This window comes from Pleurodeles waltl, chromosome 7, assembly GCF_031143425.1.
Source record: "Pleurodeles waltl isolate 20211129_DDA chromosome 7, aPleWal1.hap1.20221129, whole genome shotgun sequence".
In the NCBI taxonomy this organism is placed as follows: domain Eukaryota; kingdom Metazoa; phylum Chordata; class Amphibia; order Caudata; family Salamandridae; genus Pleurodeles; species Pleurodeles waltl.
Window position 1 is genome coordinate 1,475,894,278 of NC_090446.1, and position 15,533 is coordinate 1,475,909,810.

Genomic DNA, 15,533 nt, shown 5'->3' on the forward strand with positions numbered 1-15,533 from the left:
ATCAAATGGTGGGGTGTGATCAGAAGGGTCTACGTACCAGAGGTCACATTTTATTTAAAGAATGTGCCATTGCGCAAAGAAAATCCTCTTTTCCTGCATTACAAGCAGTCTGTGGCAGAGAAATGGAATAAATACAATAAATAACTCCATCCAGGGCTCTCTGGGAGACAGGAGTGTGACCTGAAGACCTCAAGTCATAAATAGGCCAAAGACAACCCTGCACACAAGTAAGTTGGAGCGCTATCTTTTTTACAGACAATAAGAAAAAAATCTGTTCTCTCAGCTCTCCTCTCCCTTCAATGCCTCTGTAGGTGATTTCGTCTCTCAAAGGCAGTAATGGTTCCAGTAATTTATCATGGCTAGTTATGCTCGTTTTATTTGTTCTGCAGACTAATGACGTGATATGTCATATTAAACATGTAATCTGCAGCTCAAATAAACGTGTAGCTTTTATCACTGAAACTGCTGGATACTGGATGGGTGAGGCAATGTGTGTTTGTTTGAATAAGTGTTTTGCAGGGCTTGACTGAAGTGGCTGAGAAAATGTGGGTCTCTGTGTATAAGAGTTGTGTGAATGGCAGTGGATGACAATGTGGATGAGTAAATGGGTAGGTAACCAAAGGCAGTAGGTGAGTAGGTGAATGGAAATACGTGGGTAGTGAGGCTCACTCACAAGGTGCCGTCTTGTATTTCCAGGGCTTTCTCAAATTGGCAGCAATCCACATTACACAGAAAGAGGAGAATTTCCATCTTTTTAATAGGCCATTATTATTACATTAGTGGAAAGTAGCTGTTTTCTCATGTTACTTGAGACAGTTGTTTAACTTCTGATTTACAGTGCAAACCATAATTTGTGTTTTGTTTGCCATTAAGGGAAAAGATCTCTTCTTCTGCAAAGCATGAACTACTGCTCAGACCGCTATCTTGGCAAGGGTTGCTGTGGCAAAGTGCGTAAAGGATGGTATGAAGGCACATCAGCCGCTATCAAAATTATCCCATGTCATAAAATGGATGAGGATGACCTTAAAAGAGAATGTCGAGTCTATGCGTGAGTACTCTATAGAAAAATAATGTTATTCTTTTTTTTAACCACCTTCCTCCAGGTCATTACGGACTACTTTTCCAGTCCTGGTTCTTGTGTGGTAGCCTAATACATTCTGGGCATCTAATCTTGTTTTGCTTCCATTGAATTATTTAGACCAACACACTAAAAATCAGATATTTGAAGGTGACTAAGTCAGAGCTGGAGACAGTCATTAATGGCCTGGAGTATACTTGTTTCGACTTGCCGCGTCTGAAGTTGTTTCGTTCCCTGGGGGTGGGACTACATCCCCCAGAGCACCACTCCTACAGCAGAGACGGGGCTGCCACCACCAACCACCTCTAAAAACACGTCCTGACTCACATGGGATGCGCATGGGATTCAAGGTCAAGACTGGGCCCATCTTTGCCTGTCATTGCCCAAGAGAGCCCAAGTCCTCCCTCTTTCATTGCCCCTTTAGGTTTTCTCTTATTGATCTTTGCAGGTACCTAAACTTTTAGTATTTGGTGCATTTTAACATCATGGGGAAGCACAAGGCCACTGAGGTAACCACTTTAACTGCTAAAATAACCAAAATGCCACATGCTGGTGGGAATTGCCCTACTATCTCTGCGGGCAGAGTTAGTACTATCAAGGCCCTAGACCACAAAATTTGAGAAGTCCAAAATATATTAAACACTGACTCTCCAAAACACTACAGCATCCGGGACAGTACCAGAAGTGTTCAAGAGGAATGCCCTTAAATCAAGATCTGATACCGGCTGGATAGAGAGGGCCCTTTCTGACTCCACAGCTGTTGGAATACAATCAGGCCAGACAGCCTCTTTCTGCTCAGCTAACTGTAGGTGCCCCTAATGTTGTGTGTTCAAACAAGTACTCTCTTCTGACAATGTGACAGTCCACACTTTTGATGCTTATGAGCCTGAGACAACAACTGAAAGTGATAGTTTTTTCTTTCTTCACCAGAGCTGGATAAACTGTTGGTTATAGCTTCTGAAATATTTGATTGGCTTAAAAAGGGTCCCACTAATGTAGGTGCTGCTTGCTTGTAGCTACTGCTACCATGAGAGCGATATGCCTGCTTCTTTAACAAACTTGGGCCCTTCTTCTGGTACTGAACAAGTTGCATTGAGTTGTGGCCCAGGGCCCCCGCTCCACGATAAATTACGTTACACTACACGGAATCTGGGCACCAATTTAGTCTATGGTAATCCCAGTATCTGTAGAACAGAACACGAAGCAGCAAGAGGAAACTCCAGCTTCAGTACATATCCACGCAGGGCAGCTGCGGTCTGCGGCAGCTACTAATCATCTTGATCCATTTACTAGTTGTCACAAAAGATCAGCCTACCAACACAGGAGATTACTCCAGCTCCCTTGGTCACTAACGTATATTTTAATTGCCACACGGATAACCTTTCTGCAAGTTTTGCCAGAGGCAATTCAAGAAAATTGATTTATTTGACTCAAATACCAAGGCTAGAGAGCAGTGCCTGTGAGGATCCTGCATCTTTAATAAATAAAGTAACTCACTGGATCAGGGTGAGACGTTGTTACGACTCAGTCGTCCCATTTCTAGGGGGCGCTGTAAGGGTACTGCCGTTAGCCTGGAAATCACCTTGAACACTTATCTAGAGACCCTTGCTGACTCCCGTTTGTTTCTCTTTTCGCCATGGTATACTTTTGTAGTATTACATTTTCTTCCTGGGACTGCAAATCCCATAATTCACAGCCTGGTAGTCAGGAAAGCCTGGATTCTGTTTCCCTTTGTTTTCTATGGGAGAAGTCCAGTTGCTCCTTTTCACTGGATCCTCTCCTCCAGGACTTGAAAGTGTCTGAAACTACACACACCTGAGACCTCTCCTGTGCAGCCCAGTTATGTGATTCCTCCTGGGGTTTTCTACAGCTTGGAACTGCTTATAAGCAGCCATTTCCTCAAGATCTTTTGTCGTGCATTGGAGTTCGATTCCTTTGTGTTACAGACCCCTTATCGGATGGTGTTCCAGTCTTGATCCTGTTCTGTTCCAGCATGAACCTGTTTCCTGTTTCTCTGCCCTGCTCCTGATTGTTCCAGACAGAGTCTGCTCCCTATCTCTAAGCCTTGTACCTGTTTGTTTCTTCCAGAGCCTTCTCCCTGTTTCTCTGTCCTGCTCCTGCCTTGTTTCAGCCTGAACCTGCTCTCTGTTTCCCAGTCCTGTTTACTGCTTATTCCTACTCCCTGTATTCCAGCCCTCTCCTTTCCTGTTCCAGCCAGAGCCTGCTCTCTGTTTCCCAGTCCTCTCTCGGTTCCAGCCAGACGTTTGCACCCTGTTTTCCAGTCCTCGTCCTGCCTTTGCTTCAGCCTGAGCCTGTTCCCAGTTCCTGCCTCTGTCTCTTAGTTTGTTCCTTCTGTTTCCGTTTCCTCTCGGTATTTGTGTCTGGTAAGTGTCCTATCAGTCTTCACCAGTGTATCAGTGTCCTCCTTTGTACTGGGGTTGGGCTCCTGGTTTCCAGGAGGCAATTCCAGCCCCTATCCTTGTCTAGTGTTATACGTTGTCTTTCGTGCCTAACAGTGACAGTGTGCTATTGCTGTTTTTCCAGGAATCGCCACTGTGTTTCCAGCTGGACACACAAGAGCTTGTCTTGTGTATGTAAGTACTATTCTTGTTTGTGCTCTAGGGTCCAGAGACAGAATCACATCTGCTGCCTCCTTTCTATGGGGCTGGCAGGGTGACTATCTGTAAGAGCAAACTGCACAGAGGCATTGACATTCCCCGTCACTGTGGGAGGTTCTGTGCCCTACTCTGTGTACAACCCCAGCGTGCTTGTACATTAGTAGTCCGTTTCCTATTTGTTCACACAAGGGTTGCTCTGCTTTTACTTTCCTGTTTCCTGTGCCTGTCTATAGCTGTCCTTTCCGTGTATGCCTTTAGCTGCTCTTCTGCCCCAGTACACTACCTCTTTAGGATATTCGGTGACCTCAAGGGGTGTCCCAACCAGAGTCCTGATCAGACCCGCCCGAAACCGTGACAGACGTGTTTATTAGTTGTGAGATCCGACATAGGCTATACTGAAAGGTGCAATAACGGCTCCACCAGTCATGACTACATTGCTCTATCTTTAAAAAGTTTAATCAATTTTGAAACTCCACACTTGCCATTTGCTTGATACTTGGGCCACTGCTATAAAGTTCAAACTTTCTCCTCTGCATTCTATCACCATTGCGGTCAAGGACACCCAGAAGATGCTCAATCAACAACCCCTGCCAAAGCGTTATATCTGTGGCTCTAAGACCTGCTGCCCAGAATCTCGATTAAATTTAGTTGGCTGACATTCACAGCAAGGAAACCTGGTCCAGAAGGATACCTTGCCTAATACAAATGCCATAATCTGCACAACTACGGTAATCTCTACTAAGTGCGTAAGGACAGAGACTCCAACTAGTAAGTGGTGTTAGAGTCTTCCAGGACACTTGGGCTGTGGGGAAAGTGCAAAATTAATGGTTACATCACACAGTGTTGAAGCTGTCCCCCTGCTGAGGGAGGGCTTCAGAAGGCCTTCTGATTTTGGTGAAACATACTATTGCCTGTGCATATAAACAGCTGTAGATCGACTCACTAGATATAATGGGGGTACAGTTTAGGTTCCCAACAGGGCTGAGCTTGATTTTGTTTATGTTCATGTAAGATCTACTCCCTTTAACACAGATTCTCCAATTTTATCGATGCTGGCTGATTTGTTTGGTGCCTATCAGCAACAGGCCAAGATTTTTATAGGGGATTTTAATGATCCATTTGAGCCTTCATTATCAATTATAGTGCTTACTGAGGATGAAGATAAATTGTGGAACATACCTGGTTTGTCTAGCAGAGCGCAAAGCTTTGTTTCCAACATTGCTCTTCAGTTAGCATCTGTAGTGATAGGGAGGAGCCTTAGAGCATGTAACGGTAGGACCCGTTCTGACTCTATTGGGTCTTCTGCGTTTAAAAGAGGTCTCCACACTAGCATTATAGATTATATTATTCTGGTTGTAAGCGCTTGGCCATTGCTCAGTGACATGGAAGATATTTTCTGCATTGACAGTGACCATAACTCTCTGTTGCTATCTCTTGAGTGAGACCTTCTCAACAGTGACCTCACTCTGTGTTATACTTCAGCCCGTGAGCCTATTATAGCTAGCTCATAATCTTTTTTTCTAATTTGAAAGAGGTTGGCCATTTGTTAATTTCAATTTTAGATATTCATAAAAATGTTTTTGCCAAAACAGCAAGGTGTGTTCTGCAAGGGAATCGATCAGAAGAAAATCTTGCAAAAAAAGACGCAAAAATGGTACCATACAGAGTGTAAACACTGAAGAAAGCTCTAAGGAAGGCTTTTAAAGGCTGAAGCCACTCTGACTTCACCGAGGTACGACACAGATATAAAGTTGCCCTTGTTAAAGCCAAAAGCAAATTGGTTGGGAAGAACTGGCAGGACTTGCTCCAGGCAACCATAACAAATGACAATCAAGCATTTTATTGCCCACGTAAGCCTAGATAGCATTCATTTTCATGCTCATCATGTCCAGTGTGAGAAATGGGTGGATCATTTCTATTCACTTTATGCTGAACAGGGAGGAGGCACTTCTCAGGTACTATTGATTGAGTCCATCACCCCTACTGGAGATGTGTGTCCACCTGATAGTATTATGGTTTTCAGTTTTAGCCTTGAAGATACTGTCATACTTAGAACCTTCGCAGCGCTCGCCTCACTCTAAGGAGCCCTCGCATTCCAAGATATGTAAAAGAATTCTGGAGGTCAGTTGGAGTGAGGGCAAGGGATAGATCATTGTTGCAGGTCGATTAAAGGATCTTGCCCTGCACTGTGAACGACTATCTCTTTATTTTTACCACAGATACCCTCTCTGCAATTAGCTGCTTAAAATTAGCAAAAGCTCTTATATTAGATCACATACCTGGTGACGTATACAAATCCGAACCTCAGATATAAGCCCCATATGTAAATCTTCTGTCCAATGCCATACTGCTTGGAGGTGGGCTATGGAGGTGGTCCTATGGAGCCGAAACATGGAGGTGGGCTATGAATATCCCAATTTCAAAAAGGGTGCTGCCCAATCTACTTCCAACTTCGGGCCAGTAAGCTTAATTGATAATCTGCCAAAGATTTGTGCAAGACAGGCACTTGACAAATTACAGGCCTGGATGGATAATAATCATACTTTGTCCCCTCCTTGAAGCAGGGTTTAGTGCCAAGACCAGCATGTGTGATCACGTTTTTAGGTTCACTCTTCTCTACTGGAAATACGCTTACTTTGAACTTGTGCCCGGTAAGAAACTGTGGGCAACCCTAATGGAAATGGGGGCACCTGCTAATTTGGACACTATGATTGCCAGGTTACATAAAGACAATTTTGCCCAGGTGCATTGGGGTAGTTTGGGAGAAGTGACTGACAGAATCACCATAAAGCAGGGGGTACGGCAGGGGTTTGTCCTTACACCGACCCTGTTCACATTGTTTATAAATGATGTGGTTAAGGATCTTGCCAGCTGTAGAAATGACTCCCTATCGTAAATAGATATATAAAGATCCCAATTCTGCCTTTTGCAGATGATTCATTCTTAATTTCTAAGACCCGACAGGCCTCCAGAACTTAGTTGATACATTCTTGGCCTTTTGTGCTTCTGGTGGGCTAGAACTAAATGCATCCAAAACCAAATATGTGGTGTTTGGAAAGAGCAAAAATAAGAATAGCATTGTTAAAATTAACGGCGAATCACTTGAAAGTGTCTACAGTTTGATTACGTGGGTGTTAGGTTGACTGAAAAGCTTAATTGGGAATCACAACTTTGCAAAAGCTCTCTGCTTTTAAAGCAGGGACCAAATGCGGTGGTGCATTTCTATAAACATACACAATCACAACCCATAACTCCTGCCCTAGAAGTTTATAGGGCTAAGGCTCGAAGTGCTGCATTTTATGGTGCTCAGATCTGGGAGCATGAAGATACCTGGAAATTGACATTAGACGAAAATAAGTTTGTTAGATCTCTTGTTATGTTCCCGGTTAGTACTCCCCTAACCACATTGTTAAGGGATGTTGCCCAACTAAGACCCTTGATGTGCTGGGTAAGAATTTGGTATACCCCTGAATTATCTGAATATCAAGACTTTCTGGCTGAATTGTTGAAGTTGAATAGCACTGTTAATATCTCTTGGCTAAAATTTGTCTCTCCTTGGTTTAAGAAACTAGGGTTGGAAAGACTATGTAGTCATCCTGAAGAAATTCAGAAGGCAAAGGTTCTAGTCTTAAAATCCAACTATTGTGCATACGTTAATAATCAGTATATGTCAAGTGATAGAATAGGTTGGATGTCCAATCAGTTTTTTCATTTTAAGTTATGCCCGAAGTTTGAATTCTTTTTAGACCAGATCACTCCCACTTTGGTTAAAGGTTTGTATGTCCGATTCCGTCTGGGCGTCTTACTGCTCAGGGCTTTCAGTAGTAGATAGTCTACAAATTCTACTCCTGACACATGCCCTGCCTGCAGCCTGGCACCCGAGTCGGAGGAGCAAGTGTTTTTCTTCTGTCCTGAGTATTGCAATCCCTGCAGGAGATGGATTCGGCCTGTGTGTCTGAATCTGAGGGTCATGCGTTATGGTGTTGCTTTTAGAATTTTAAAATCGGACATGACAGGACCAATTGTGTATTCAGTTTCCCAGTTTTTACTTAACATCTGGCCCAAATGCACAAAGTTGGCACTTAAGTCACAGGGATGAGTTACAGCTTGTATGCTTATTTGTATAAAACCTAAATGTTAGTTTTGTATTTGAATATATCTAATTAACTTAGCATGCTTTTTATCAATGACTGAAATTTTGAATCTGTTTCTAAGAAATGTAGTGTTTTGTAAAAATTGGCAGAGTGCTATTAATTTTCTGAGTTCTAAATATTTGAATGCCATCTCAAACGATGAGCAGTTTTATATCATTATATGCATGTGTTAGATTTCTTTTTGTTTTATCCTGTTGAATTAAAATAATCACTCGTACTACCGTATGCACAGTGATTTTTGTCTTTGCTATGCTTTGTTGGTTTCTGGTAAACAAAATAAAGTTTCTTTGATGACGATGATGGCCTGGAGTAAGGTGGTCCCCCTATAGAGTTTTGTCATGTCAAACAGCATAATTCATTTTTTGTATTGAGTCCTTGAGTTAAAATAATAACATTCAACAGAACTTCAGATTATGTTGTGCACATCACCACCCACATTCCACAGTGCATTGATTAGATCATAAATATGGAAGGCATGTTCCATCAGGAACATGACCTCAGGATTCTCTTTAGTTCTGGGAAGATCTTTGTAGCCATCTGTCTTCTATGACTCAAGGTGCTAATCCAAGCCTGGCTGATGAAGGGTGATACTCTGAAACCGGTCCCAGGTTGCTTGTTTCCACTCAATCAATAAATCAATCAAGCAAACAAATTTCTTAAGCGCACTACTCACCCAAGGTAGGGTCTCAAGGCGCTGAGGGTGGGGGGTTTACTGCTCGAAAAGCTATGTTTTGAGGTGCTTTCTGAAGGTTAGGAGGTCCTGGGTCTTGCGTAGATTGGTGGGGAGGGAGTTCCAGGTCTTGGCGGCAAAGTGGGAGAACGATCTGCCGCTGGAGGTGGTGCGTTGGATGTGGGGGACTGTAGCGAGGGTGAGGTAGACGGAGCAGAGCTGTTGAGTTGGTTTGTGGAAGTTGATTCGTTCGTTGAGGTAGGCTGGTCCGGTGTGGTGGAGAGCTTTGTGAGCATGGACAAGGATTTTGAAGATGATCCTTTTGTTGATAGTCAGCCAGTGTAGGGATCTGAGGTGAGCGGAGATGTGTTTGTGGCGGGGGAGGTTGAGGATGAGACGTGCGGCTGCGTTCTGGATTCGCTGGAGTTCTCTGAAGCTTGGCTGTGGTCCCTGCGTAGAGGGCGTTGCTGTAGTCCAGTCTGCTGCTTATGAGGGCGTGAGTGACCGTTCTTCTTGTTTCTAAAGGAATCCATTTGAAAGTCTTGCGTAGCATGCAAGGGTGTTGAAGCAGGAGGATGATATGGCGTTGATTTGCTGAGTCATGGAGATAGATGAGTCCAGTATGATGCCAAGATTGCGTGCATGGGTGGGTGTGGTCCAAGGGTGGTGGGCCACCAAGAGTTGTTCCATGCTGTCTTGTTGGGGCCGAAGATGATGATCTTGGTTTTTTTCTGAGTTCAATTTGAGGTGGGTTGCTGTCATCCAGTTAGCGAAGGAGAGGAGTCCAGGGAGGACCTGTCCTGGCAGTTTGGGCTGGACTGTTCCCATGGGGGAACAGGGTCAAGACTGATTTGCCTGTGGCTGGGTCCTACCTGCGGTGGCTTGGTGAGCAAAAGAACAATGGATTAAACCCAGATCTGTGACTTGGGGTGAGTGTTTGAAAAGTTTCGGCACTCCATCCATCATCCTTTTGTGTTGCTAAAGCCACCCTAATTGGGAAGGGTATCCCCAGACGTGGGTCCTGTGCTCACTTTGCCACTGGATTCAAGCTAGCCTGGGGGATGAAGGGTGATATCCAGGAATGTTCTGGAGGGCCCTCATTGTTCTTGAGCAAGTAAGCAATCTAGCGCCTTCTGTAAAAAAATCTAACAATGGATACTGTGTTTTATTGAATTTCTTCCCTGTGCCCAAGATGTCATCGGAGACTTTCTTCATTCTCAGCAAATGCCCTATTCCGTTGTGCAAGCATATTATGTGCATCTACTTTCCCCATTCCCCCAGCAGTGTCTGTTTACCCCAACATCAGTACTTATTTCTTAGTGGCTACTGCAGATTCAATTCATGTCAGGTATTCTACCCAGAAGGACATTCAGAACTAGCACAGGAATCCTAATGCCCATGATCAGCTGTGTGGCATTTAGTATTTACAGCTAATATTGGAGCTGTGCCACATAACATTAGACAGACTCCCTTTCCCCTCAGGTTCTTCAACATGGACATGATTTAGTGGCATTAGAAGTGTGCAGCCTAATTGGGGAATAGTGCCACTGTTATAAAGGTATGAGGCCTTTCTATATACCAGCCACCTTTGTACCTTCTTTAGCCACGAGCTGCACTATGGACTACCATTCTGGTTCACTCAGAGAGTTAATACCTTATCTCAACCCTTGTGGAAGTTCTATTTAGGGGAATATTCCACCACCCATAGGCATTGATACTGTTTCACTATTAAGTGTTTAGCTGACGTCTGCAAGAGTTTGTAAAAAATCATCAAAATACGTGAGGCTTGAGATGTAACAAATTGATGTAATGCTCAGGGGTGCAACCTATTGTTTGGAATCGTTTAATTTCTCCCAACGCAAAATCATGTTTCACTTGATCAAAGGAGCCGTGCTCCTATATCGAAGCGTTCACCCAACTTCATGCCTAAATTGACCACCCATTGTTTCAAAGCTTTGCGAGTCATATTGGCTGGAAAATATGAATCATGAAAAAGAGACTAGTAAAGTGGGATGGGTAGCTTGTAAAGCCTTTGTATTCACCCATTGGTTCCCTGATTAGTTTTAAGTTAAAAAATCCACAGCCTACTACCACGCAGCTCTATTTTTTTCTTACCTATTGGAGTTTCCATAGCTAATGCCCTGCCATTGTGTGGTCCACAAAGTACCACTGGCACCCATTCTCCATTCTGAACCATTCAGTACAAGTTTTGGTTGGGAGCCCCTGTACTAATTCACTAAATCTTGGATCCCCAAGTCTCCCTTTCTCAGCTGTAGGAAGGAAGAGGATCCTCAGAAAGTCCACCACTTTATAGATGTTATACAGTCCAGCCCAAAGAGATGCATATTGCTCCATCTCTGAATGTCTTTCAGGATGCTATAAATAGAGGTAGACAGTTTGCATTATATAGCTTTGGCAAGTAGATGTCAGGTGAACCCTATGCAGCCCCCAAGTACCCTTTCCATTGGAATGGAAGGGATTCCTTAGATGATCTAAATGTATTCTGAGAAGATGTAAAGTTTAACTTCTCTTTTTCTGTGGCATTGAGCTTGTAACCCGCGTTTTGCCATCATTGATTTGCACTCCCCCACCAGGGCTGGGATTGACGACACTGGAGATAAAGATGTCGTCCACAGACATTGTCCATTTAAACATGTTAGGTCCCAGTCTGGTCCTTTTCATAGCCTTATTCTTTCTAATTGTATGAGTTAGAGGCTTTAGATCAAATGCAAAAGGAATTGGGGTGAAGGGACACACCTGTCTTCTTCCTCTGTTGATCTGAATCTCCTCCGAACCTAGCTTATTGATTCTGATTTATGCCTTCGGGTCTGCATAGGCTGCCCATGTTATACATATTCATTATGAGTCCATTGCTTCCCATGGATAGCCCCATTTCAACCTATCAAAAGTCTTCATACAGTTCGATGAGAGAAACATCAACCCACCCTTGACATTTGGTGACACTACGATTAAATGGCCTGTTTTTTTAAATATATTCGCCTGCACTGTGGCCTTTCATAAAGCTGGACTGATCTAAATGTATCATTTCAGGGAGCAACTTATTCAGCCTTGTTTCTAGCATTTGTGTGGAAATCTGGGTCTCCACAGTTATTAATGAAATCGGCCAATACGACCCGCATTCTTTCTCATTTTCCCTGGCTTAGCTAGCACTACAATTCTAGCTTCTGCCACTGAAGATTTATCTGATCCACGGTGGCCAAACCCTTAAGTCATGTAGTCAAAAGTCTTGCAAGTTAGGCCAGAAATGCTATTGCAAATTGCAGTAAAGCCATCTGCACCCAGAGCTTTGTACTCTTTGATGCCTTTTGTTTCTTTTATAACTTTATCTTTAGGATGGGTTGTTCCAAAAACTCCACCTGATCTGGAGAAAGTCTGTCTTTACCCCTAACTCCATCAAATTCTTTAATTGCTTGTGGGTCAGATGGTTTTGTGCTAAAGAACTCTTGGTAAAATGGCAGAACCCGTCTGCCTTCTCCAATTTTTTTCATCCCAGTTAGTGTCTATGTATGACTGCATGTTTTTTCGGTTTTACTCTGGATGCCGACAGCCTTCCTGCTTTATTTCCCCTTCATAAAATCTTTGACTTTTATCTAGGGAATATTCTGCACGTCCAAAATTCTGCGTTGGCCTTTTAGGCTCAACACCTTGGATCACAATTGTGTTTTTTGTGTGGTGGAATTCCGCCTCTTTCAGTATCATCCATGATTTAAGTCTACCATCTTCCCAAACTTTTATCAGCCACGCCCCTTCGGCTATTAGGAATCCACTTATAACTGCCCTAAATAAATCCCAGACTAGTTAGAACTTTGTCTGGTCAAATGCACTAAACTGGAGGTAGGCTTTAACTTGCAATATCACTGCGCCCTCGCCACGGGATCTCGCATGAGGGAATCATTAAGTTGCCACGTGTTCCTTCCCAAATTTCCTCTGTTGCAGTGTATATTGTGTATCACTGGAGCATGATCCCATATGGAAATCACTTCATGCTCAGCCTTCGCCATCATGAGCTTGAGGGTGTGATCTATAAATATTAGATCTAGGCATGTGTAAGATCCGTGTGCAACAGAGTGAGGCAAATAATCTACTTTACTTGTGTTCAGTTCCCTTCAAAAGTCTACTAGCCCACCTTAGACTGTGATTGTGCCTCCATATTTCTGTGCTGTTGGCTCTTTGGTTGCATTTCAACACCTTTGGTTAAAGCAAGCATTCGCCTGAACCCTAAAAATATGTCTGTTTCTTTTGTTCCAGAAAGTTGAAGCACAAAAATGTGGTGAAGCTGCTAGGCCCACCGGTAAAGCGTAAGCACAACTGGCACATCCCACTACAACTGATTGAGGGGTGCACTCTGGAAGATCTGGTATTCCCCTCTTGCACGGTAATGTATAGCACCAGTCACCTGTGCTGTCGCAGTCTCTCTAAAGCTGCTTTGGATCATTTAGTTGTGGAAATTGAAAAATGTCTGAAGTGAAAAAGCAGTAAAAAAGGAGGAGTGGTGGCTGCGAGTATGTGGTTGCTACAAGTTGTAACGCGCAGTGGAGAGAAGGCCAGTGCCTATAGGTTTTTATTAAAGTGAAGGTGTGGCATTTTGTTTTAAAGCTACTGACAAAACTTTCCAGAGAGACCTCCATTCAACTTGATTTCATGTAATGCCACCATGTGTAAGTGCATTGCACTTTCTGGTGGGCTGGTTACAGAGCTAAAGAGTGGTGCTCGTCCACACCAGCCTGTGTGTAACACGGGCAATTCAAACCCCAGCCCTAACTTCTCATCTTTTTTTTAATAAAGAACCCCAATACGTAACCACTCTCAAAAATTGACCTAGGATGCCACCAGTCATGTTTTTTAACCTTGCTACTTGGTCAGCATTGTGGTATATTACTTCCTGGTAATCCTCACCAACACCATGGGGCTTATTTACAAGCCCCTAGTGCCACTGGAGCGTCACATAAGCAATCATTCTGCAGCACACATAGAAGTAACAAACCACCATTATTGATTGTTTATGTGCAGGAAGGGACACCTTCCTGCAGATAACCAATCATTCCCTGCAACGCCGTCACCCTTGCACTATGGTTAGAGGGTGCCTGCGTTGGTGCTAGGCAGCCAATCTTAGCACCAGCACTAGAGAAAACACAGGGGTGAGCCATATTGTAAATATGGTGCATCCCTGCGTTTTTTAAATGTCGGAGCGCTGCACTACCCAATTTGGCGCAGCTCTGCGCTCCGACATTTCTTTGTAAATGAGGCCCCATGTTCCTTGGCATCACAACCAGTTTCCTCTCCTCTGCTTTGTACTCAGCATCACCTCCACTCACCTCATTATCAAACCTCATGAAAACATTTTTAACTGTTAAGCAACTCAGCGGAGAAAAGGAAGGTGGCCATTTTCTTTTAATGCAGACAAGTCAAACCAGCAGTGACTTTTCCTTTTGCTCAGGGATATGTGAGTGAACTGCGTGTAGCCTGCTAACATCTTAGATCTTGAGGGTGTTGGTGAGGTGGAGGCTTACATAACTAGGTGAGGTTCTAAGCGAGACACACAGAACTTCAAACTCAATCGTCTGTTTTAGGGGGAGTAAGTTCAGTTATTTTGACCTTACATGGTTTTGATATTTTAGTTAATTCTAGAAATACTTATAGTTGTAGTTGTCTAATACCTATTTTGCGATATGTTAAAAGAAAACTGTAGTGAGTACATTTTCATGTGAGGCATAAGAAGTAGTTCAATAGTAGTATAAATAGGATTATGGTAAAATGTCTTAAGAAACTTTAGATTCGTTAAACACTTGAACACATCTTTTGGTTAAAGAAAAAAACGCTTTTGGCTTCTAGTCCTGCTTTGTTCCTGTTTTAGCCCAATACGATAAACCTGTAGTCATTGTCAAAAGTCCTGATCTAATATGCATGTTTATATAGCGCTATTTCCCAATTCCTTCAATAATATTCTTGTGTCAAGTATTTTTTTTAATCTGTAATTTTCATTCTGTCATTTGTATTGTTCTGTTTATCCGGTAATTATGCAAAGAAGTATGTTCTCAAAGTATATGGAGCTATATGTGGCTCTTCTTCAGGAGTTCACAAATGCTAGTGTTTTATGGCTATGAATCCAACCGTATGGTGTCCAGCTACAATTACATTGTGGTTTAAAACATCTGGGGCCATATGTACGAACACTTTTTCCCATAGACACAGAATGGGTAAAAACCTTTGCTACATCTGGCCCCTAGCCACTTCAGTACTCTGCAGTCGGAACATCCTGTTGCATGGGATCTTTGTCATAGCAGATCTTCAGTGTGTAAATTGTAAGTACGTTTTTCTTTAAATACAACACTTTTGGTGACACCACTGTCCAGGACATGCCTTTGGATGGACACATATGGAGTCTTCATAGAATGCAATTAAGGTTTACCGCTTTCCTCTTCTAATGTGGACTCTAGAAGTGAGATTGGTGTAGGGATTACCAGAAGCAGCATACTGGAAATAGCTATTTTTCTCATAGGGGAAAATACTGGAATAAAAACCCTCTTACAAACAGATAGAAGAATGAATTTTAGCAGAAATTGGTAGCTGACATTTCCAGCCCAAAAAGGAGAAACCTTTGTGATACATCAAATGTCACTACTTACCACCTTATGTAGTGAGAGTAAAGATATTACCTGTAAAGGGAACCACATATAGGGGGTCATTCTGACCCCGGCGGTCTAAGACCGCTGGGGCCAGGGTCGGCGGGAGCACCGCCGACAGGCCGGCGGTGCCCCGCAGGGCATTCTGACCGCGGCGCTTCGGCCGCGGTCAGAAGAGGCAAACCGGCGGTCTCCCGCCGGTTTACCGCTGCCCTTTGAATCCCCCATGGCGGCGCAGCTTGCTGCGCCGCCATGGGGGATTCTGACACCCCCTACCGCCATCCTGTTCCTGGCGGTTCGCCCGCCAGGAACAGGATGGCGGTAGGGGGTGCCGCGGGGCCCCTGGGGGCCCCGCAAAGTATTTCAGTG

At 43.6% G+C, this 15,533-nt stretch overlaps 1 protein-coding gene across 2 annotated transcripts in view; it reads left to right on the forward strand.

Moving 5' to 3' along the window:
- The window catches only part of LOC138246531 (uncharacterized), a 52,594-nt gene that overhangs the window by 27,216 nt on the left and 9,845 nt on the right, over window positions 1-15,533 (forward strand). Inside the window, exons 2-4 of one of the 2 annotated variants that reach the window (XM_069201191.1) lie at window positions 874-1,048; window positions 3,623-3,672; window positions 12,790-12,916. In XM_069201191.1, the coding sequence (XP_069057292.1) occupies window positions 1,034-1,048; window positions 3,623-3,672; window positions 12,790-12,916 (192 nt within the window). In that variant the 5' untranslated portion in view covers window positions 874-1,033. The remainder of the gene's footprint in view (window positions 1-873; window positions 1,049-3,622; window positions 3,673-12,789; window positions 12,917-15,533) is intronic. The other variant, XM_069201190.1, reaches the window with a different exon arrangement.